At 33.0% G+C, this 26,994-nt stretch overlaps 1 protein-coding gene across 1 annotated transcript in view; it reads left to right on the top strand.

Moving 5' to 3' along the window:
* LOC143246136 (glycine receptor subunit alpha-2-like) overlaps positions 1-23,755 on the top strand; it is a 47,318-nt gene extending 23,563 nt beyond the window's left edge. Inside the window, exons 4-8 of the mRNA XM_076492348.1 lie at positions 8,484-8,710; positions 11,697-11,779; positions 14,029-14,163; positions 20,285-20,634; positions 23,043-23,755. Coding sequence (XP_076348463.1) covers positions 8,484-8,710; positions 11,697-11,779; positions 14,029-14,163; positions 20,285-20,634; positions 23,043-23,228 — 981 coding nt within the window. The 3' untranslated portion in view covers positions 23,229-23,755. The remainder of the gene's footprint in view (positions 1-8,483; positions 8,711-11,696; positions 11,780-14,028; positions 14,164-20,284; positions 20,635-23,042) is intronic.
* Positions 23,756-26,994: the final 3,239 nt, after the last annotated feature.

Here is a 26,994-nt window from a genome sequence, read left to right as displayed (position 1 = left end):
TTATATTAGAATAAGCGAATAATTTTATCAAATTTTATCAAAACAAGTGAGAAAATATCAATTTTTTATATTTAATTATATAAAAATAAGCTTGGATTAAAATGTAAAAATTAACACCAGGATTCGTGTGTTAAGCTCTTGTCAACAAAACTTACTTGTAGTTTATTCTTAGTTGTTTTTTTTCTTTACAACAAATCGTAAATTAATGTAGGATTATATTAACGGGCTTCTCTCCCTCTCTCTATGTGTTTGGGTATATAAATTTGTATACTTGGGAGGGTCAGGTACATTAGACCTCTTCCTCCTTGTTGTGTTTTGCATGATTGTTATGATGTGTTTTAGAGTCATTTAGCTCGTTTTCTATCCAATGAGTTCATCCATTCTACACACATAACTTCTTAAAATACAGGTGATATGTTTGTTATAAAAGAGGGTACATTTCAAAATAGGGCAATTCCATCATTAACAAGCAATACCAGAAACATCAACATAAAGCAGCCGGATCTAGTTACAAGGATGATGCTGGCAAGAAAAAGGAAAAGAGTGACCATCATCATGGATATTTCTGCCAAGAAGAAACATAATATACAGACAACTAATCATTTTTACCACAAGAAGAAACATAATATACAGACAACTAATCATTTTTACCACAAGAAGAAACATAATATACAGACAACTAATCATTTTTACCACAAGAAGAAACATAATATACAGACAACTAATCATTTTTACCACAAGAAGAAACATAATATACAGACAACTAATCATTTTTACCACAAGAAGAAACATAATATACAGACAACTAATCGTTTTTACCACAAGAAGAAACATAATATACAGACAACTAATCATTTTTACCACAAGAAGAAAGTGATATTATCAATATTAATTAAAACACGACTGATACTGAGCTGAAGTTAGCAAATGTATCAACAATGTAAATAGCGATTGGAGCATGTTACAATTATCTAGAGGCGAGAACAAACCACAAGATGCCAGAAGGTGAATACCACGTCATGAACAACAAAGTGAAGGTCCTACAAGACACTGGGTGCAGTAGTGCAACAGTGATTACAAGTCTCATATTTGATGACCAGATGACAAGCAAGATACATCTCTGTGCACTAATTGATGAAACAGTGAAAAGGTTTCCCATAGCAGGAATACAGATGGAGAATCCGTACTATGTAAAAGACTTTGAGACCATGTGTTTGAATACACCTATCTATGATTTTGTGATTGGAAATATACCAGGTAACAGAAGTTTGGAGGAACAAGATGGATGAAGCATTTGCAGTTACCACAAGAGCTCAGGAAAAGGAGAGCAAGCGAGCCTTTGTAAGAATCAAAATGCGACATCCTGAATATAGATCTGCACGAACTGAGGGAAGCACAGAAGAAAGACCCTTTACTACAGAAACTTTGTGATAGTGCAGGCAGAAAGTCGAGAAAAAGACAAAGGGATTTACGCAATAGAGAACCACAAGAAGGGGCTGTACTGGATTTATCACAGCAGTTATGCTGGAAAGGTTAAGTAAATCATAGTACTAACAGAATAGTGGGCTCAAGTTGTTTCATGAGTCGACTGTGGAAGTAGCAAAAAAAGATGGTAGGCAGAGTAACCATAAATTTCCATTGGCTTGGTATTTGGAGATGTGCCAAGATTCTGCAATTCATATCATATCTAGAAAAAAGGGAAACTAGCAAAGATGCCACTGGGTGAGATATCGTTCAGAGAAGAGCCATTCAGCAGAGTAACTGTGGACTTAACTGGACCACTACCCCCTGTATCTGATAAGGACAACAAGTATGTGCTGAAAGTAATCGACTATACGACATGTTATTCTAGAAGCTATAGTACTACGGAAGATAGAGACAGAAAGAGTAGCAGAAACCCATCTGGAAGTGTGCTCTAGAGTCATCGTTTTTAAAAACGTCCTGAGGGACAAATGTATCCAGTTTACTTCACCTCTGATGTAAAAGGAGTGTAGTCTCATCAGTATTAGGGAGTTCTTTGTGAGAGAATCAATGAAGTCTTAAATATTTTCTTCAGCAAAGAGAGATCATGTGATTTGGACAGGTATTTGCAGGTAATAGTATTTATTTATTTGTTGAAAAGTCTCACAAGCGAGTACAGGATTTTCACCCTTTGAGCTATTGTACAAAAGAACAGTGCAAAATCTGATGCAAGTGTTAAAAGATCTATGGACAGGAGAAAAAGTCAGAAGTAAAGAACACAAATAAAAGGGTTAATAAAAAAAGACGAATCACTTTTAAATTATCACAAACCGTCTGCAAGATACCTGTCAATTGCTCGAGGGAGCTTGTACATAGCTAAAAGCAGTCAGAACCACTTATATGACGAAAAGGTCAAAATTCAACATTTCAAGGTCGGACAGAAGGTCTTAGTTTTGCTGTTTAGAAAAAATATCAAACTCACTTCTCACTATAAAAGATTTTTTGAACCACAAGAAGTTCTAAACAGAATGAACTACAAGGTGAGAGTTACTGGGAAGACCGAGATCTATCATGTCAATCTGCTGAATGGATACTTCTAGAGGAAAGAAGACCTAATAGATACAGCTGTTGAGACAGCGATGCATGATGCAGGTGTGGCTGTTATAAATGCAAAACCAGAAACGAGTGTCCTACTAGACCTCAGACCACTGGATGGAGAGGAGGCACACAAAACGACAACATCAATAAATAACTGACTAGTAGGCAGAAGAAAGAGGTACGACATATATTGTGCTAGTATGCAGATGTCTTCACAAACAGATCAAGCAGGACAGATCTTGTGCAACATAATTTCGAAACCATGACCAGGGATCCAGTCAAGGTGAAGCTTTACTCAAGGCATTTTGAAAAGAGAGACCGACAAAGAAAATGTAAACGTTAGCTCAGATTATATGAGGAGACTTAGTGTATGAACTTTGTATATCAAATATATAAAAATATTGTAAACAGTTTTCTTTAAGGAGGACTTATTGTTGGATATACAAGGCTGTTTAGTGTAAAAGCTATTATTTAGTTCATTTAGTGATCTAATATTTAAAGAGTATTTATAACAAGTTAGCTAGTTATCGCTTGCGGATTCTTCAACAAGTATTTAAGTGAGTAGGTTGTTAGCCCACTGCACCGAGCCGTCCCTAATTTAGCAGTGTAAGACTAGAGGGAAGGCAGCTAGTCATCACCACCCACCGCTAACTCTTGGGCTACTCTTTTACCAACGAATAGTGGGATTGAACGTCTCATTATAGCGCCCCTACTGCTGAAAGGGCGAGTATATCTGGTGCGACGGGGGATTCGAACACGCGACCCTCAGATTACGAGTCGCACGCCTTACGCGCTAGGCCATGCCAGGCCCATTTATAACAAGTGTTAAAAGTAATTATTTTAAAGACAACAGTTATGACAAATTTCGTTCCATAACTACTCCTCCAGTGCCACAGCGCTATGTCTTCAGATTTACAACGAAAGAAACCAGGTTTTAATACTTATGGTGAGCAGAGCACAGATACTACTTTCTCTCGCTTTTTCCTCAGTTACAAATAAACAAAGTTACGTAACTCGGTACGAGTCGTACATTGTGTGGGTAGTTCAACTGTTGTAAGTTGAAGACATATCACTCGAGCCTTCTGTATTTTTCTAGTTGCCTTACGTGAGCAGTGTTACATCAAAGGGTCTTGTGGTTTGTAGAAAATTATAGGCCTTTCTTGAGCAACAACTGTCCATACATACAGCATCCGACAAATAGTTAGTCATTCTCATCATCCAGTGTTTTACAGTTAGTCATTCTTATTGTACAGTATTTTATAAATAGTTAATCATTCTTATTGTACAGTATTTTACAAATAATTAATCATTCTTATTTAATAGTATTTTACAGTTAGTTATTACAATTGTACAGCGTTTTATAAATATTTAGTCATTCTTATTGTACAGTAATTTATAGTTAGTAATTCTTAGTGTACATTCTTTTACAGTTAGTCATTTTTTATAGTACAGTATTTTACAGTTAGTTTCTTCTTATTGTACATCGTTTTACAAATATTTAGTAATTCTTATTGAACAGTGTTTTACAGTTAATTATTTTTATCATAGGGTATTTTACAAATATTTAGTCATTCTTATGGTACAGTATTTTATAGTTAGTTATTCTTATTGTATAGTGTTTTACAAATATTTAGTCATTCTTATTGTACAGTGTTTTACAGTTCAGTCATTCTTATTGTCCAATATTTTACAAATAGTTAGTCATACTTATTGTCCAATATTTTACAAATAGTTAGTTATACTTATTGTACAGTATCTTGGAGTTAGTTATTTTTCTGTACTGTGTTTTATAGCTAATTATGCTTATAATACAGTATTTTACAAATATTTAGTCATTCTAATTGTTCAGTATTTTACAAATAGTTATTCTTATTATACAATATTTTACAGTTAATTATTTTTACTCTACAGTGTTTTACACATAGCTATTATTTTTGTACAGCATTTTATAACTATTTAGTCACTCTTATTGTACATTATTTTAGAGTTAGTTATTTTTACACTCCAGTGTTTTACAGTTAGTTATTCTTATTATACTGTGTTTTACAGTCAGTCGTTCTTATGGTAGAGTACTTTATAAATAGTTAGTCATTCTTATTGTACAGTATTTTACAGTAAGTTATTTTTTTTGTAAATCGTTTTATAAATATTTATTTATTCTTATTGTACAGTATCTTACAGTGAGTTATTTTTACTATACAGTGTTTTACAGTTAGTTGTTCTTATTGTAAAGTGTTTCATAGTTAGTCATTCTTACCATATAGTATTTTAAAAGTAGTTAATCATTGTTATTGTACAGTATTTTACAGCTACTTATTCTTATTGTACAGTATTTCTTAAACATTTTGTCATTCTTATTATACAGTGTTTTACAGTTAGCTATTCTTATTGTATAGTATTTTACAAATAGTTTGTCATTTTTATTGTGCAGTATTTAACACTCCTACGAAAAGTGGGGCCTATTAGGCCCCAGAGCAACTTGAAAGGTTATTAATATTAGGCTAATAATTTTGTATTTAAATGAAATTGCCATTTAAATCCATTAATGAATGTATTAACGAGATTCCCACTGTCCCTATCTACTATCTAGCGAAACCACAGCCAGGGGAACGGGCTTGGAGAAATCAGGACTAGAAACGTTTTTTCGTAGGAGTGTTAACAGTTAGTTTTTCTTATTTTACCGTGTTTTATAAATATTTAGTCATTCTTATTATACAATATTTTACAGTTAGTTATTCTTATTGTACAGTATTTTACCGTTAGTTATTCTTATTGTATAGTATTTTACAGTTAGTTATTCATATTGTTCAGCGTTTTATAATAGTTATTCTTATTGTACAGTGTTTTACTGTTAGTCATTCTTATTGTAAAGTGTTTTACTGTTAGTCATTCTTATTGTAAAGTGTTTTACTGTTAGTCATTCTTATTGTAAAGTGTTTTACTGCTAGTCATTCTTATTGTATAGTGTTTTACTGTTAGTCATTCTTATTGTATAGTGTTTTACTGTTAGTCATTCTTATTGTATAGTGTTTTACTGTTAGTCATTCTTATTGTACAGTATTTTACAGATAATTTGCTTAAGGAGTAAATAATGATACTAACACCTGACCCAATTTAATATATTCCAATTTCTTTGTCTAACGTGGCCTTGTAGTTAGTATATCTGGACTTTGAATTCACAAGTTTATGGTTCGCAAATTGTTACCGCAGAGTCATGGTTTGGGCTATCAGTGGGCAATAAAATTGTATTCAAATCCCACTATTTGACCAGGTAACAGTATCCCACGATTTGGAAATATCAATTCCGTAGTATTATGAACATGGTGACACGTAAACTGTGTTCTGAACACGCTAAGATATCTGTACTTTCATATGACTGAACGCATTCACTGATTCTATATTAAGTAAACCTGACAAATGTGTTTTGTGAACAAATAAGTAACATAATCATCGTAATTTTAAGCGTTACCTTAAAGTTTATGGAAAAGAAATATAAAATAAATTTGTACTTAAGAGTTAAACAATAATAACATTATTTTATTTTACTACCATCACAAATAGTGTTAATGCTAAAGTTTTTTTTTATATACTTAATTCGTTTTCTTTTTTTAAACTGTAGCTGTATTATGGATGTTCCTGTTTTGAAACTGTTAATATTTATAATAAAATCGTCTTCACGAAATATTGAACTGAATTATGTAACTTAGTATTATTATTCTATTTATATTTGATTATTGCCCCAACCTGTAACAGTTTATTACCACTGGTCTTGGTGCAACATTAGTAACATCACTTTGGTTAGCATAACAAGATTGTGCATTCTAACTCCATATTGTTCCAGTTGTGTAACTTCTCGGCTGTTACAACATTCACGTGCTGTTTTGTTAAATTAATCAGTGTGTAATAACTAATGATCATTCCAACAGTGTATTCTTACTGATCACTGTTACAACCGATTACACTTCTTGATTATTATTGCAATATTGACGTATTCAGTTCGATCAGTGTAACAATAACTTATTTAAAATGATTATTAATATTGTAGTTTGTATTATTATTGGTTAAGTTTATAAAAAGTCTATTATACTTGACTGTCGTGAGATTATTACTATTACTTTCTCTAATGAAATAGTATTCCATTAAACATAAGGTTTAATATGTAAATAGCTCCAGCCATAACGTTCTTTTCTGAAAACTTTATGGTGATTTTTACTTTGGACAGAAAAACAAATACAAAACATTCCATTTGGGTGTCATGTAAGTGATATTATTATTATCTAAACCATTTAAGTCTTTGTACTGTAAGTTCCTGTTTGTGTTTTAGTGAACAAGCTGTAAAGTGAGTTTTCAAATAAATATAAATTATTATGAGATCGTTTATTTCTAGTACTAACATATCTTTTATACACCAATATGCATTAAACAAATTAAATAATAAGTGAAATTACTGTTTGTTTATTGTTAGAACATAGCTACACAAGGGACTATCCGTTTCTTAACCTCCAGATGCATGAGCCCCTAGGGGGCAGTGAAATAATATTTATTCATTTCGCTCACGTGTTTTCTTTTTCTGTTCATAAGTATACGGTTATGTCACCAAAGTATATCATTGGTGGTTAAGCTTTACGATATTTAATGCTTAAGTTCATGGTTAAATCCATGCAATGAGCACAATGTGTAGTTTTGGATTTGAACATGTAAGTACACGGTATTAAAATAACCGAATATATATTTTATGTTTTTGTTCTTTTCTTACTTTATTTTGATATCACAATAACACCTTGTAAAACTGTTTATTTTATGTTTTCTTACTTTATTTTGATATCACAATAACACCTGGAAAAACTGTTTATTTTATGTTTTCTTACTTTATTTTGATATCACAATAACACCTTGTAAAACTGTTTATTTTATGTTTTCTCTTACTTTATTTTGATATAAAACTGTTTATTTTATGTTTTCTTACTTTTTGATATCACAATAACACCTTGTAAAACTGTTTATTTTATGTTTTCTTACTTTATTTTGATATCACAATAACACCTTGTAAAACTGTTTATTTTATGTTTTCTTACTTTATTTTGATATCACAATAACACCTTGTAAAACTGTTTATTTTATGTTTTCTTACTTTATTTTGATATCACAATAACACCTTGTAAAACTGTTTATTTTATGTTTTCTTACTTTATTTTGATATCACAATAACACCTTGTAAAACTGTTTATTTTATGTTTTCTTACTTTATTTTGATATCACAATTTGATATAAAACTGTTTTTTTTATGTTTTCTTACTTTTGATATCACAATATGGTAAAACTGTTTATTTTATGTTTTCTTACTTTATTTTATATCACAATAACACCTGTAAAACTGTTTATTTTATGTTTTCTTACTTTATTTTGATATCACAATCTGTTTTCTTACTTTATTTTGATATCACAATAACACCTTGTAAAACTGTTTATTTTATGTTTTTTATTTTGATATCACAATAACACCTTGTACAACTGTTTATTTTATGTTTTCTTACTTTATTTTGATATCACAATAACACCTGGTAAAACTATTTATTTTATGTTTTCTTACTTTATTTTGATATCACAATAACACCTTGTAAAACTGTTTATTTTATGTTTTCTTACTTTATTTTGATATCACAATAACACCTTGTAAAACTGTTTGCTTTATGTTTTCTTACTTTATTTTGATATCACAATAACATCTTGTAAAACTGTTTATTTTATGTTTTCTTACTTTATTTTGATATCACAATAACATCTTGTAAAACTGTTTATTTTATATGTTCTTACTTTATTTTGATATCACAATAACACTTTGTAAAACTGTTTATTTTATGTTTTCTTACTTTATTTTGATATCACAATAACACCTTGTAAAACTGTTTATTTTATGTTTTCAGTCCTTAGCCGCGGATATCTTTCTGCACCAAGTTTGGAAAGATCACCGTCTCTTGTTTCCACACACTAGTAGCAGGTCAAAGCTTGTCCTAGATGTAAAGTGGAGAGAACACCTCTGGACACCTGATACGTTTTTCAAGAACTCGCTGGAAGGCAAGGTCCAGGACGCTATTATTCCTTACATGTACCTGTGGTTGTACAACGACAGCACCATCTTCTTCTCGTCAAGGTGACCGTTTTAAACGCCTAGTTATTAACAAAACAGACCAATCTAGAAAATGAATTAGTAATCCTAAGATTACTTATGAAGTGTATTGACACTTTTGTCTTTTAAGCCCAATATTTTCAAAATTATGTATGAACCATGACATTTGTGGGTACAAAACCTGATGGATTACAGGGTTCTTATTAATACACCTATTACACACAAAAAATACCCTACATACTGCAACTAATCCATCTAAATACCACCGTATTCCCATAACTACTTTACATACACAGGGAAAATACAAATGCTCAATATGATGTAATCATACCATACATGGATCGAACAATAACATGCAATACATGTAACTAATGAAGACGAATAGTGTGAACTCGAAAATAATTAACATGATATGATGCATGGATCTCAAAGATAATGAAAAGTAATTTGGTTTAGAAACAAGTTCGTAATATAAATTAAATAGAGGCCTATTTGTCTGTTATGAGATTTATATTTTTTCCAGGTAAACTCATTTTTACGTTTTTCTCATAAAGTTTATTAGGTTATTGTTGTGATATGTTTTCATAAAAATTACGTTTGCCATGTAACAATATTTTCGACCGTCGTCGTATAATTTCAAGCCAAAGGTTTGTTTTAGTACTCAACGCATTCCACCGTAGGGAATCGAACTCTGAATTTCAGTATCACATGTTTTTAAAATCACCGACGACCCACTGGGGATATTCCTCTATTAGACGTTTGCTTTACTGATATAAGGAAAAACAGATTTCGATATGCTTGCACAGCAAACGTAAAATAAATACTTTTGCTAGACACGTGTTATACAGTTTTGCCATTCCGAGTATCCCGTTAAAAAGAATACGTCTAGTTATGTAGACGTTTGTTTACTTTTAATAAAAAGACAAATATTACATTTGTCAACTCTGTTAAAAGTTAGTTTAACGTTACTGCTAGATCAAAACAGTCAATTTTAAATCTGCTGGAGACTGTTGTTGTTGGCCGGCTCGTAATGTGAGGGTCGCGGGTTCGAATCTCCGTCGCGCCAAACATGCTTGCCCTTTCTGCCGTGGGGGCGTTGTAATATTACGGTCAATCCACTATTCGTTAGTAAAAGAGTAGCCCAAGAGTTGGCGGTGGGTGGTGATGACTAGCTGCCTTCCCTCTAGTCTTACGCTGCTAAATTAGGGATGGCTAGCACAGATAGCCCTCGAGTAGCTTTGTGCGAAATTTAAAAAAAACAACAACAAAAAACAAACATTTGAAATAGAAGTTTGACTAAGATACTTGTAATACTATAAACAACTCGCCAGATGTCGTTATAGAGCAATTCGTGTTTGACATCATAGAAAAGGGTGTTTGTTATCAAGGTGAAGAACTTTATAAAACATGGAATGTGAAACACTGGACTCTGACTCTACTATATTTACGAAATTGTTGTAAAAAAAATTCGTACCATATGATAATCTTATACGAGTTTCACATGATACGTAGAGGTAAGGCTAGTATCGCATATGTTCTATAGTTAAATGTAACAAAATACAGGTCTACGTGACCCGTCTTGAGATCTCCACGTAGTATACTAAGTAATTACGAAGGATTTCTGAAAATAAATACATTAAAACGATATATTGACATCTGAGTTTAGAAAGAAGCATTTATCCGACATTTTAGACATCTAAATATTTTGTTTTACTTCATAAGTCTAAAAGTTATTTAGAACTAGGATTTCAGTAGGCGCAATAGAGCTTCTTCAATGCAGAAGTTGCACATGAAATCCAATCAAGCTAGGATCAGAAGAGAAAAAATAGGATTGTGTAACTTCGAACTGAGTTTTATTTTGTTCATATGTACGTGATGAAATAGACCTTGTTCAATACACAAAACCCTTGAGGTCTATCAAGATACAACATACGCTCCAAATAAACCTGATGCACAGGTATTTTATTCACTTTGTAATGAAGTCTGAAGTTAAATTACAGCCGAATGCTGCAATGATGTAATATATCCATATACTTTCTTAACAATAAAGATAGTTAAGAATGGATTACAAATATATTTTCAATGCTGTCATTTTTGGTGTAATTTGCACTAAAATTAGAGCATGGTTTTGAAATATCTTAGAATGCAGTAAAATTAGTTATACATAATTTTAACTGAGAAGGAACACAATAGCACCAACCGTCAACTCTTCATCTAGTATTGTCTGATTAAGTAATAGGACTAGCTTGCCGCTATTATAATGCACCTATGGTCCCACAATGCGGATGGCATTTTTACGGCAAAAGGACGCAAAAGAAAAACCCACCTTCACAGTTCGGGCACGCTAACTACGATGCCATTTTCAGTTTTCAAATGAAACTATCTGTAGCGGTTAAACGCGTTTTAATATTTTTTTGTTTGTTTGTTTATAATTAAGCACAAAACTACACAATGGGCTATCTGTGCCCTGCCTACCACGGGGATCGAAACCCGATTTTTAGGGTGTAAGTCCGCAGACATACCACTTTGCCATTGGGGGATTTAATATTTTTACGATCCGGTGTTAATGGATTGTATTGTATAATACACAAAAAAAACACAAATTTGTAATTTTTGTAGTTTTATATATATATGTATATATAATGTATGACATAAAAACCAAACATCAGATATTAGCTTATATACATGCATAGTTTACAAAAGCGTACAATAGAAACCTAACAATATACATTGGATAGAAACATTTTAATTTATTAGACGTGAAAAATTATTATTGTTACGCTTGTTCTGAGGTGAAGTTTTGTAGTTACCACGTTTTCCATGAACAATCGTTAGTTAACACCGTATATCTCAATAGAAACATAAGGAAAACCAGTTCCAAAAAGTACGGACAAACTTAAATATAGTCTACATTGCACGAACACTTACAAATTCAATGTCATCAGTGTATTGTACGTTTAAAATACTACTAGGAAGATACTTATAACATAAAAGTACTTTATATATATAGATTGTCCATGACGTTTGGATGTGAAATGTCATTTCATCGGTTTCCACACGACACTCAGGCCTGCTCTATAAAAATTATGAGTTGTGAGTAATTTTTACTTTGAATTATTTAATGTGTATTTGTACTGGTAGGATTTTTGGCACAAACTTTAAAATAGACTTGTAAGATATTAGAGTTTTAGTCTAGTCTAACGTTTTCATACTTTTAACACAATCAGTCATTAGACGAGACTTTAACAAAAGATCTCTTGATAATTTTGTTTTCGAGGGGGAAGGAGTCAGTAAAAGAAACGATAATTTATTAAAAGTTTCAACACATTTGATAGTAAAAATGATAACACCGGAAACTGATGGCTTCACTTAGTTGTTTAAATACAATATGTATAACAAAATACCTAATAATTAATCAACCTGATACTGCAAGTTATCTTTTGAGAATTTGCTTTTTATTTTCTCGAGTAGTTAAGCTGTGTAAAATATTTTTATAATAAACGTATAAACGTAAATACAAATAGATTAGAACACTTTTCTGGGCAAAAGAAACTGTTTATGACAACTTATTGGACAATGTAAGCAATAGGTTGGTTCATCAGAACAGTGTCCTGGGCAGCATAGGGCACATGCTCGTTTCATTGGAACCGTTTTCTGGGTAACATGAACACGAACTCTTTTCGTTATAATAGCTTCCTGGACAGTGTGGCCACGAGCTTGTTTCGTTAGAACATTTTCTGGGACAAATCATACACTTATTCACGCTAAGATGTTTATTATCAAATAAACTGCATTATTTTGTCTATATCTATACCTTTAAGTAACTTGCAGAAGTCAAACTTTATTTGATGAAAGTAATGCAACTAATAGACAAATTCGAGAATTAAAATATTGTAATCGAACACACTGCATACGTCAGTTCATATATCAGATATTGTAGTACATTTACGAAACAGTAAAGTACACACCAGAAATGATATACTTTCTCATGCACTTTCAATCATACATTTACCCATTCGTTAAGAATAATACACTTTTCTGTGCTTTAACAATCATACACTTATCCATGTTTTAACGATAAAAAAGCTACCCGTGCATTAACAATAATACACTTACTCGTACTAAAAAAACGTACACTTATCCACGCATTAATAATCATGCACTAACCCATGCATTAGCTAGAATACACTTGACATACTTTAACAATAATACACTTACCTTTGCTTTATAATTCACAAACTAACCCGTGCGTTAACAAGCATATACTTACTCATTCATTAGCAATAATAAACGTACCTGTCTTTTATTAGTCGGCCAGGTGGTTAAGGCACTCGACTCGTAATCGGAGGGTCACGAGTTCGAATCCCCGTCACATCAAACATGCTCGCCCTTTCAGCCGTTGGGGCGTTATAATGTGACGGTCAATTCCACTATTCGTTGGTAAAAAAGTAGCCCAAGAGTTGACAGTGGGTGGTGATAAAAGTTTTGTTTTGAATTTAGCACTTTATAATTACGGATAAAAATATATTTCAGCGTGTAGGATTATTTAACTTATGTTCTCAGAGTTAATGTTCTTTATTATTTATCCCTCAGATACTCTGCTGTAAATCAGCTTGCTTACGACACTAAAAATTAGGTTCCAATACCCGTGGTAGGCAGAGCACAGATGATTCTTTCTGTAACTTTGCGCTTAATAACAACCAAGCCTTGTTATTTTGTATCCGGATGATTGACTGAAAAATTGTCAATTATTTCTTACCTAGATATCTTTTCACTTTTTTTTTTTAATAATTGAAAAACAAATGTATTTAATTTGAAAGAAATGTTAATTTTCTTTCGGTAATTCTAGAACATTTCTAATTATGGTACGGAAGTACTATATCAAATAAAATAAGATGTTCTCACCATGTAGTCACTATATACATATATACATACAATAGCAACAAGATCTTCTAACAGGATTCACTTATGACGATTGTGAATTACTATTGCTTCAAGTATTGTACACTAGAATAACGATTTGGTATTGTTTCAAATATACCACATGAGAATAATGATTTAGTATTGTTTCAAGTATTCCACATGAGAACAATGAATTGATATTGTTTCAAGTATCCCACATGAGAACAATGAATTGATACTGTTTCAAGTATCCCACATTAAAATGGTAAATTGGTATTGTTTCAAGCATCCAACATTATAAATATGATCTGGTATTTTTTTTTCAAGTATCTTACACTAAAATAATGAATTGATATTATTTTAAGTATTTTATATGAAAAAAATGAACTGACATTTTGTAAGTACTTCCACACAAGGATAATGGACTGTTTTATTTTAAGTATCTCACACTACGAATCATATGGTTCTTCACTGGAAGGATGGCGATGGACTGCAACTAACGGACAAACTTTTACTCCCACAGTTTGAAATTGTACGATCCAGATATGGAGACTGTTCAAAAACATACGATATAGGTGAGTAAAAGAAACGTTTATAATACTGTGAGTAAAATTAAAAATTGAACACAAAACTTACCACACTTGGTTAAAGTTAAGAACAGAAAATAAAAACTTTATGTATTATGGACAAAAGTAAGAAAAGAAGACAAAATTAACTTATATAGAAATTAAACTTAAAACGTACTATATGGGGGATAATATTGAGAACCGAACACAAAAATTTCATGTTTTGAATAAATTTAAGAATAGAGCACAGAAATATTCCATATTGTGAGTATATATAAGAATAAAACACCATACATTAAGTTTATTTGTTTGTTTTTGAATTTTGCGCAAAGCTACACGAGGGCTATTTGCGCTAGCCGTCACTAATTTAGCAGTGTAAGACGAGAAAGAAGGCAGCTAGTCATCACCACCCACCGCCAACTCTTGGACTACTCTTATACCAACGAATAGTGGGATTGACTATCACATTATAACGACCCCACGGCTGAAAGGGCGAGCATGTTTGGTGTGACGAAGATTTGAACCCGCGACCCTCAGATTACGAGTTGAACGCCTTAACCCACCTGATCATGCCAGGCCCACACATTAAGTAAAACAAAAAACTGAGCAAAATATTTTATCGTATCGTGAGTAGGTTTAAGAACAGAACACAAAAGCAGTCCATATAGTGAGTATATAAAGGAATAAAACACAAAAACTACCATAAGGTGGGCTAATTTAAGAGTATATCACAGAAGATTACCGTAAGACAAATACAGTTAAGAGCTGAGAACAAAAGCTTACCATCTAGTAAGTAAATTTCGAAAGTGCGTATAAAAGCTTGCCATGTGCTAAGAATAATAATATCAATAATAGACCTAAAAGTTTGCAATATTTTAAAGTAAATTAAAAACGGAACACAACATCCTGCCATATGATGGACGTAATAGAAAAATTGAAGACAAAAACCTAACTACCATACGGTGAGAAACACTAAATACAATACATAAAATTTTACCGTGTGGTTAAGAAGATTTGCAAATGAATACAAAATCTTACCATACAGTCAACTCAATTAACAAGTGAATAAACTTAAGAGACTGAAATTTACTATACGGAGAGTTAAATTAAGAAATGATCACACAAAAAAAAAAACCGTACAGTGAGTAAAAGTAAAGCGAAACCCAAAGCTCATAATGCAGTTTGGATGGTTGTATAAAGTATAATAACATGTTTCAGTTTATATAGTAAGCTATACATGAAGGCAATACAACAATAGTACAGATATGGATCGATATTTATTACAGACATTTTTTTGAACTGAATACGAAGCAATATGAAAATACCATGTTATTTATTACACTCATACTCACGCGGGCCCGACATGGCCATGAGGGTTAGGGCGTTCAACTCGTAATTTGAGTGTCACGAGTTCGAATCCCAGTAGCCCCAAACATGTTCGCCCTTTCAGCCGTGGGGCGTTTTAATGTTACGGTCAATCCCACTATTCGTTGGTAAAAGAGTAGCTCAAGAGTTGGCGGTGGGTGGTGATGACTAGCTGCCTTCCCTCTAGTCTTACACTGCTAAATTAGGGACGTCTAGCACAGATAGTCCTCGAGTAGCTTTGTGCGAAATTCAAAAAACAAACAAACAAATATCATACTCACGAAAAACGAATAATAAAAAATATAAAAAAAGTATGTTCAAAAGTTTGAAAGATCTAGCCAAGAGTTTTTATTTGTTTGTTTGCAGTGAATATCGAGCTCTAGTAGTCATTTTCATAACTGAAACTTTTAATTGTTAGAATTTGCTTGTTTAGTTAAAGTACTATCTTAGCAAAGTCGTTTCTAATCGTGAACCGATAGATTAGAAGGGAAGACAGCACCCAACCCTAATTTCTGGGCTATTCTAGTCTGGCCGAGTAGTTGTATTTTACTTAAAATGCAGAGCGCATTTTTACAGCAACTAGAAACGAATCTTGGATCCTTAAATTCACACTTTGGGTTAGTTAACCACTAGGCCTCGCTCGGCCTCTTACCAGCATTGAATTGTTTGTTTTTGAATTTCGTGCAAAGCTACACGAGAGCTGTTTGCGCTTGCCGTCCTTAATTTAGCAGTGTAAGACTAGAGGGAAGGTAGCTAGTCGTCATCACCGACCGCCAACTCTTGGGCTACTCTTTTACCAACGAATAGTGGGATTGATCGTAACATTATAACGCCCCAGGGCTGAAAGAGCGAGCATGTTTGGTGTGACGGGGATTGGCAGTAAAGAAAAGGCTGTGTCTCAGTAAGATGACAAGCAAACAAACACATCAGTTATTCAAATGAATTTGTAAGAAAGAAAAAAGATGTAAGAAGAAACAAGAAATATATTTAACTACACGTCAATAAGAATAGCTCAAAGAAGATATGGTATATATATATATATATATTTTATATAATTTTATGTTTCATCTCAGTACGTATGAGCATATTATTTCGCATATTCTATATCACATGTCAGTTATTTATTTACTTGTCACCAGCTGGGACAGTGGTTGTTGTTGTTTTGAATTAAGCACAAAGCTACACAATGGGCTATCTGTGCTCTGCCCACCACGGGTATCGAAACCCGGATTTTAGCGTTGTAAGTCCGCAGACATACCGCTGAGCCATTGGGGGGCTTGGACAGTGGTAAGTCTACGGAGTTACAAGGCTCAAATCAGGGGGTTCGATTCCCCTCGGCCTCCCGCTAGTACAGCGGTAGGTCTACAGATTTACAACGCTACAATTAGGGGTTCGATTCCCCTCGGTGGGCTCAGCAGATGGCCCGATGTAGCTTTGCTATAAGGAAACACACGGTTCCCCTCGATAGACATAGCAGACAGCCCGATGTGGCTTTGCTATAAGAAAAACACACATATTTATTTATTTTGCGTCACACTGTGTTTCGTTTCATATACATTAGTTTATTTCTTCAATGTTCTAATAAGTTTCGTTTGCTATTATTTTTCTAACTATTTGAAAAGTGAGTAGGTGCCAGAGGATTGGAAGATGGGTAATGCTATTTGTCTTTTCAAAAGAGGTGATGAAAATTGTTTCAATAATTATAGGCCTATTGGTCTTACATCAGTTGTATGAAAAGTTTTGGAAAGTCTGACAAAAGATGCCTTGCAAAATCATTTAACAAAGTTTAGAATTTCATTGAATAGTCAACATGGTATAACTAAGGAAAACATTGGCTTGCAAATCTTTTTGACGTTCTTTGAAAAGGTTACTGCTTTTGTTGATGAGGGTCAGGATGTATATTTGATGTATCTGGATTTTCAGAAAGCATTTGACAAGATGTCACATGACAGGCTTGTAAACAAAATTGTCTCTATAGGTGTGAGGGATAAGTTAGCTAATTGGAAGAAAGCATAGGGTTGTTATAAATACAGTTCAGTCAAACTGAATTAATGTCACAAGTGGGGATACCTCAAACCTCAGTCTTAGGATCTTTGCTCCTTATGCTTTATGTCAACGACATAGATGAAAGAATAATCAATAAGATACATAAATTTGAGATGATGATATTAAGATCTTGGGCGTTACTGGCGGCGAGGATCCTGCTACTGCTTTACAAAACATTTAGATCATTTTGTGAGTTGGGCAAATAAATGGCAGACGAATTTTGATTTTAAATGCTAGATAATGCATGTGGGTAATAATAATTTGAGTCATAAGTGCGATTTGGTTGGCGACACCCTAAACGCGTTGTAAAACAAAGGAATGTTTGTTTAGTTGTTGGGAAAATAGGATTTTAGATTGTCTTGACAGAAATAGTAAATGCAAGTTTAAAGATGTTATAATTTCATTGTAGAGGCCACTGGTTAGGAAGGAATTGAAATTATGGAAATAAGAGCGTCCACAAGGGAGCATTTGCCACCCGAAAATGGAAAACATAACCCTTTCTTTATTCATTCAGTATATCTATGATTTTTTATTCAATTTGCGATTTTTCAGTACTTTAACCCCCGTGAAAAACTTTTGAGGACAATCATGGTTGGAAAGGTTTCAAAGGAGGTCTATTAGAATGGTTCCTGTGATAGAGAGTTGTCATACGAGGAGAGAATAAGATTTCCGAAATTGTTTTCTCTTGAAAAAAAGAAGAGTTATATAGGGTCCAATTAAGGTGTTTAAGATTGATAAAGGAATTGTTAGTGATGATTTTGGAACAAATATCAATTTTGCAACGGTAGAAGTCATCTTCAGCTAAGACAGCTGCCTTCGAATGTTGTGGAGGCAGTAAATTCAATGTTCTTTTCTATTACTTGTTTATTTTCTACAAATACAGTTTGTTTTCATACATTAAAATCCCTCATAAAATGTCAATACCTGTAAATCACAAACATGTTTCCATAATTATCTCGCTTTATCTAATAAAATGATAAAGCTTCCAGATGGCTCAAAGCAATACTTCGGGCTTATAAAACTTGTGGTTTGATCCATGCTTGGCACAGCAAATATAACCCATTGTGAGATTGTGTTCTTGTTTGTTTTTTAATTTCGCGCAAAGCTACACGAAGGCTATCTGCGCTAGCCGTTCCTAATGTTGCAGTGTAAAACTAGATGGAAGGCTGCTAGTTATCACCACCCACCACCAACTCTTGGGCTACTCTTTCGCCAACGAATAATGGGATTGATCGTAACATTATAACGCCCCCACGGCTGAAGTGGGGGAATTATTGGTGCGACGGGGATTCGAACCCGCGACTATCAAATTATGAATCGAAAGCCTTAACCACCTGACCATGGCGATTGTGTTCTTAACGACAAATAAAGTTATATGACAGATATTTCTTGTTTCACAATAGTATAGTTGTGTTATATATACTTCCTCTGTCGTTGATACAGGAGACTCCTAAGTTGTTGTTTTTTTGTGGTTTTGTGCTCTTTCATGGTATATAATACGTAGCAGATTCAAAATTTTTGTAAAGTGTATTTGTTTTATTTTTTGAAATTTAATTTATGTCGGTCTTTAGTTTTATAATACATAAACTATGCACGAATACAGATTATTTTTTGAGCTATCAACTACTTTACTAGTTAATCTCTGGCCATCAATATTTTTGCATTCAATAACATTTTCTTTTTTATATTACTCATTTTCAGAGTTTAATACGTATAGATATTGGTCGGATACTTTATAGTATATATCTGTGACTTGTTGGCGATACATTTCAACAATAAACAAACAGTACACAGTATATTTGTTTAAAAATAATATATATGTATCAAAGCAATCAAAAACTTATATACATATTTTAAAACTGTTAATTATCACAGTTTTAACTAGAGCATAAATAACTGTTTCTTTTTCGGCTTGTTCTGTCACTTTAGAACATACTTTGACAAAACGAATTATTCTTTTTGCCTTGTTATCACAATACAGTCTATGATAATTTAAGTTTAAAATCAGCACTAAAATTGCTGGTTACCACAGTTTTATTCGGAGGTATAAATAATTGTGTATTTTCATCAAACGTCCACACAGGTTTGTTCAATTGCTTTAAAATATAATTGACAAAACAAATTATTCTTCTTTGCCCTGTGGTTACAATAAAATCTACGATAGATTCACTTTTAAAACAAATGCCATTATATGCTCTTTACAGCTAAACTCACAAACACACGGTCTGGATCTATCTATCTCTAACTAAAGTTGTTTAATTTGAACTACCTTTTCGATGCCTATTTATAAAGAGCCCGACCGAGGCATAGAACTTTTCACATATATAATATTTATTTAATTATAGTTCTTTACTCAGAAGTTTAAACAACATATATACAGGCCCCATATAAAAATAAGTCGCTGTTTTGTCAGTAAATACATACAATTGAATCTTGACTGAATACTACAAGGTTTAACTTTTATACCGCCTCTTTTTAAGTCTTATATAATCTTAATTTCGCTTTAGTATCTTATTTTAATTTTTTTCTGAATATATTCTGACAGACATTAAAAATCTGAATTACGATAATTTCTTTTATACGTTTGTTTTAAACGTGTTGAAAAATAAAAAACTTGAATTTCTTAATACAGAATTTTTAGTGTCAAATCTTGCAAGGTAGTGTTCAAGAACATATTATTTCTATTATGTATTTTAAAACTCAGATCTTTATCTTCTAGGGACGTTCTCTTGTCTCAATAGCACATTAGAACTTCGACGAAGAACTGGATATTACATCATCAACATATATATTCCCTGCATTATGATAGTTGCCATGGCAATGCTAACCTTTTGGATCCCTCCAGAGGCAGTGCCTGCGCGTGTGACACTAGGAGTGACCAGTCTCCTCACCATAGTAACTAAACAGTATCAGTCGTCTCTACCGGCCGTGTCTTATGTTGTAGCTCTCAACATTTGGATGTCTTGCTGTATTGGCTTCGTATTCCTCAGCTTGCTAGAATATGCTGTTGTTATCTCTTTGACAACATTGAAACCCCAAGAAACCTCAAAAAGCCAAGTGAAGCCAATTGTACGTCTTTTATATATCTATACATAACGACACAGTTAGTTTAAACCAGTAGTTATTCCTCTCTCGTTTACTTTATCATGTACGTTTTAACTCTAGACAAACATATACAAAGTTTGGACCTATGCTCCACGTATTTGTGATCTTAATTTTCAGTTTAGAAGGTTGTTTGTTTGTTTGTTTTTAAATTTTGCGCAAAGCTACTCGAAGGCTATCTGCGGCCGTCCCTAATTTAGAAGTGTAAGACTAGAGAGAAGGCAACTAGTCATCACCACCCACCGCTAACTCTTGGGCTACTCTTTTTATCAACGAATAGTGGGATTGACCGTCACATAATAACTCACGCACGGCTGAAAGGGCATGCATGTTTGGTGCGACGGGGACTCGAACCCGCGACCCTGAGATTACGAGTCGAACGCCTTAACCTTTTAAAGTTATTAGCTTATCATGTTTAAAGCAAGATCGTGTGATATTTGGAAAAAATAAGAATAACACTATAGTTTAATTAGAGCTTGGATTATTTGTTAATATTGAATTAAAGAGATTGGGAACCCCCCGTGGCACAGCGGAACGTATGCTGTCTTACAACACTAGAGACCGAGTTTCGATATCCATGGTGGGCATAGCACAGAAATTCCTTTGCTTAGCTGTGTGCCTACCTTTAAATAAATACTGGGTGACACAGTGATTACAGAGCTTGACTATTATGTAGATGTCTCACGTTCAAACACCAAACAATTTTGTATTTATTTTTAAAGTGTGTGTTATCATATTTAAAGCAAGATCTTTGAACAATCTCAAAACTGTGAATAGCCTTATACATTAAATCAGGGATTATATAATAATATCTAAATACCAGTATCTGTTTGTTGCAAACATAACTCAAATATCCTTTTCAACGCAAAGGAAAGCAATACAATAATTAATAATAATGTTTTTCAACTTAAGTGAAATACTTAAAAAAAAAAATAAAGCCATACAGTTTATAAGAATTTCTCAAAGATTTATCAAAGTCTTTATTTGAACATAACATAAAAATATATGTAAATGAAAATTCTAATCAAGGCCCACTTACAGGAGATGGTCAAATATACACACATACAAAAAATGCTGTTTTCGTGAATTACTAGAAAAAGGACGAACGTTCTTTATAAATATATTTACTATAATATAACTAAGTTTTAAAGAACGAGTTTACAAAATATTTATTTAGATTTAGTTTTCAGATAACTTGTCTACATAAAGACAGCGCGTCTACAATACGCCATAATTCAAATGGATCCACACGGAGCCTAAGATGGTCCATATTAATGAAAATTTCACTACGTCCACCATATCTACTACCGATGTCGCGTTTTGCTTAATAAAGAGCTCATCAAGTTAGCCGTTGGCACAACAAATACAGAAGTGGTCAAACTATCATTTATATAATGATATTTCTTCTGTTCGAACCATAACAACTGTTTGTAAAATAAAAAGTTTAATAGTGTTCAAATCTTTTCTGTTTTCGTTTTTGAGTTTCAGTCGGCTGGATAAGCACTGTATTGTAAAAATTCATCATAAGCAATGGGATGGCAGGAAGTGTGGGTGAAATATTATTATACCCTTCATCTTCTTGAAAAACCTTAAGAGACTAAACAAAATATACAGTGCTACAATAGGCCTAATGCTACCGCCTTATGACGGCTATAAATAATTATGAAATAATTACTAGTAACGATAGTGCTTAACCTGAGAAAAAGGAATCGATCAAACAAAAAACTGTGTTGTTTTTTTATACATCACAATAATTGGGAAATAATAAAAAGCATTAAAATTGCCTTTCAAGGATAATTGTGTGTAAACTAAAGGTAGCGCAAATTCTAAAGCAACTAACCTAATTATTGCCGGTGTTTGTACCTCAACTCAACACAAAATCATGTGTAGTTTTTGAACACGTCAACAACTTAACTAATCTAACCAAACAGTGGAATTTGACTGTCAATCTTGCGGCAAACTACGGCAGAGTGTATTTTTGCCACAAGAGTACGCAAATAAGAACTTTCAGATTCTTATTCTGGTCACGTGAATGTCCGGCTCTCTCGTTCTATTACCACAAGACAGATTTCATGGCCTCTGGGCTCAAACATGTTTTTAATGTGAATTAAAAATAAAGTAATATTAGATAACTATTTAATTCATGATGTTGAAAAAAAAACACGTAGGTTCGATAAAGTTATTAACTCAAACATATGAAATTCTATTACTCGAAGGCTATAGAAAGGTAAACCTTTCTTCTTCAGGGGTAAACTGGGAATGTCTCTGAAGAGGTAAGATCACCTATTAATTAAAATAGTCCTTTTTTAGATATGGTAAATAATGAAGCCATTTCTGTCAGCATATAATTTTGTCATTTTGTCTTCCTTTTTCAGACTAACGGAGATGATAAGAAATTTCCTTGTAATCCAAGAAGAGCATGGACTGTATGGACTAACCTAAGTGATCAGGCGAAAAAAAAATATTCTGGTAACCTTCTTGACAAGATCGCAAGGATTTTATTTCCTTTGGCGTTTCTGATACAGTGTATAACTTATGCCAGCATTTACGGGCTAAATTAGGTTTCATATTTATTTTACGTGTTTGTTCATATGAATAGAAATTTCGCGAAATAGATTCTAGAAATGCTGTTTTTACACGTCTCTGACTTTAAATTCACGAAGTTCAAATCAAGAGGAATGGGTAAAAAACAAAAAAACATAGACATTTCACGTGGCTTTTATTCCAAATTTCAAGCCTTGTGTTTCTCTGTGTTTTAATTAATTTGAAACTTCAGTATTTAGTCAATTAACTTCACACTTTAGAATTTTTAAAGCAAAGTATATGTTCATTTCATTCAATTCTTTTAACCTAATAAAAGTAATAAAACAACATAAACGTGAAAAGAGTTTAAATTCTTCGAAATTCCACAACTTTATATGAAACGTTTTGGCCCACTCTCTTTTTAATAAACATATCCACGAAACTTGTATAGAATTTAAGCACTATATTACATGCTGATCTTATTTGGTAAATTGAGGTTTTCTTAATACTTAAAAATAATTTAAGCACTTAAATTTACAGATAATGTTTCGAATAATTAAATAAACTCCATATATTTTAATAATTTAAATAACTTTGACTGTTTTAAGTTTTACGTCTTATAAGAACACTGTAACATTGAAAATATCCATAACATAGAGTTTAATAGTTAATTTCTTTAGCAAAAATTGTAAAACTTTACAAAATCGCATACAATTTTCAATCTCCTATCTGGTCTGGAACTGAATATTTTATCAATAGTCCAGGTTCACGAGACACAAACTATTTTTTCGTTGATCTACAGACACACTTCAGCGGACAGCAATGCTAGCTAGCTCGAATCTTTACACGTCAATTTTTTCTACTAAAGTTATCTGATGGTTTCGTAGAAATACTAACGTCCGAAGTTAATTCTCTGAAGTTGAACAGTTCATAATGTTCGAAATATATAAACTTTTTTGGTCAGATTCTGTAGTTTTCCGATTAATAAGCGTTAATCACACTCATTGCTTCCGAGGCTTTTAGTTTATTGGCTGTAACAGCTGAATGATATTTTCTGTCTCTCGACTCGTCGGTTTATATACTTTAATGCGAAATTCTCGAAAGTTCAACAACACTCGAAGATACGCTAGTGTTTTTGTTAAACATATAATGCTGATTCTTACACTCGAGAATCTTCTATAAATTTAGAAAACAGGCGGGACTTACGCAAAACATATTTAACAATATACGTTACACGCAATAAACTGAAACAAATGTAGATTTTAAAATAAATGTACGGAAGTTAATCCATTACAGTCTGTAGACATATCACTGCGCCACTGGAAGGCAGGATGTTGAGGATTATATTAGACAGGTTGTAGAGCTTTACTAGACATCATGTTCTAGTCCGTCTACATTTATTTATTTTTTACCATCAAATTTGTCTCTAACAATAGTAATGATGTGACCTTTACCAAATACAATGTTATGTCTTAGATGACTCAAGATGTTACTGAGCTTGAAGACTGACAACAATCCGCGACGATAGTTGTTGTTGTTAGTTATTAAGTGGCCCGGCATGGGCAGGTGGGTTAAGGGGTTTTACACGTAATCTAAGGGCCGCGGGTTCGAATCCCGTCGCACCAAACATACTCCCCCTTTCAGCTGTGGGGGTGTTACAATGTGACTATCAATCCCACTATTCGTTGGTAAAAAAGTAGCCCAAGAGTTGACAGTGGGTGGTGATAAAAGTTTTGTTTTGTTTTGAATTTCGCACCTTATAATTACGGATAAAAATATATTTCAGCGTGTAGGATTATTTAACTTATGTTCTCAGAGTTAATTTACTGCGAAATTTATATCTTTATTATTTATCCCTCAGATACTCTGCTGTAAATCAGCATGCTTACGACACTAAAAATTACGACAATCAAGACGTGAATGAATAATACGATACTACTTTCTTAAAAATGATCTCACTTACGTAGATACAGCACGTTTAGGTCTTTTACCACGTGCATCATATTTCGTGTACTTCTATCTGTCTAGATTTACAACTTCTTGGAAATATTGATATTTGATAATTGTTCTGCAAATTTTCCCCATTCTGTTGAATTAAAATTTGTTAGTTTTTATAGCACGTCATTGATTATGTCGATTAGGTTACTATTTGGGGCGGATCTTCCATAAATTCTCCACGATCGTTTCACATTAGATCCCCACTGAAACGTATCACGTTTGGTATAATTTCAGCTTTCGTTTTATGTTTCTGAGGAACGCTGAATTTTCATGACTCGGTGATTCCGATCTAATTAACTGGTTCCGTGTCTTGTGAATGAAATGTCTGTTGATGTCGTTGCAGTTGGTTTATCATCTAAATGTAATTTATCATTTTGTATGGCTGACTACATATCATTATCTATAGAGTTTAATATTTTATGTATCGGCCTTTCATAAACTTTGAATTGATAAAGAGAATATACTAGTCCTTCAGGAAGGAGAACCATTCGTTTCACCATATTTTTAGATGCCAATAGCTTTACCAATAGCCCCACACGCGAAACTACTAAATAATGAAAGTATAGATGCTACGGGTACCGATAAAATCTTCCTTTCACGTTAGTAAGTTTTCTTCATGTTTAACTGATGTTAACTGACAACCAACTCCCTCAGTAATGATCTGTATCGTCGAAGTTTCTGTTTTTGTATGTTCTTCAAGGGAACATTACACTTTAAAACGTTTAAAGCACATTCACAAGTACTCAAGACAAGATCGTTTTTAGATATAACATCAGCTTTCTTCACACTATAGTGATAACAATTGTTAATATGAAATGAACATGACAGAGTAGGTTTTAGAAGTTGGTCACCTGGGGACACCCAAACAATTCCATATAGTAGTAAGGAATTTTCAGCAGACTTCTCAATATCTCATCTTTCTCTCTCTCGTTTGTATAAACGATTGTTTCTTTGTTGAATTTTGCGCAAAGCTACACGAGAGCTATCTGCACTAGCCGGCCAAAGCGGGTCGAGCGCCCTAACCACCTGGCCAAGTCAGGCCAAGCTTTTAAGCGTCTATGCGCATATATATAGCTTTTGTATTTCTTTGCGCGAAATGTTAAAATAACAGATAATTATATAAATAGGCACACATAGTACCTGATCCTCCCAGGTCGCATAAACACCAATCAAATCAATTAGTACAAATATTTGGAGTATCAAATATGCGATACTCCATAAGCATTGGTGTCAATGTGGTTTTAATTGGGTTTTAACATTCTACATCCCTTGATAGATTGTTAAGGCAGAGTATTCGTGATGGAATTTTGTAAAATGGACGGCAACTGCCTGTTGTGGAGGGAGACACAAGTGTAGAGGACGACATTTCTTGAAGACGAAAGGCGGAAGACTTTCGAAACGTTGTCTTCTACACTTTTGTCTATTCAGTAGGCAGTTGCCGTCCATTGTACAAAGTTCTAACATTCTACATATTTTTTTTTCTTATACTGTTCATCCTTCAGCTTTATTCTTCAGCTGAATGGTTTTAGATGTTGTAAAACTTTTCATGTAAATATATCATTACTAGATGTGGTTTTTTATCTTAACCAAATTGCAAAACCTTTAATGTGGGAAAATAAAAAATAAAAAACAATTATTGTGTCAAAATTTTTAGTATAATAATATTGCTGAAACCTTTAATCACTTGAGTAGGTTTTAATTAAAATCTATTTCTTTTTAGGACGATTTAATTAATAAATTATTGTTGAAACATGTTTAAAACTATTTTGTGGTACTATTCCGCAGTTATTCAAAATGGCGGCCTAG

This window comes from Tachypleus tridentatus, chromosome 3, assembly GCF_004210375.1.
Source record: "Tachypleus tridentatus isolate NWPU-2018 chromosome 3, ASM421037v1, whole genome shotgun sequence".
In the NCBI taxonomy this organism is placed as follows: domain Eukaryota; kingdom Metazoa; phylum Arthropoda; class Merostomata; order Xiphosura; family Limulidae; genus Tachypleus; species Tachypleus tridentatus.
Note: the sequence above shows the minus strand (reverse complement) of the source record. Positions and strands in the feature narration are given on the sequence as shown.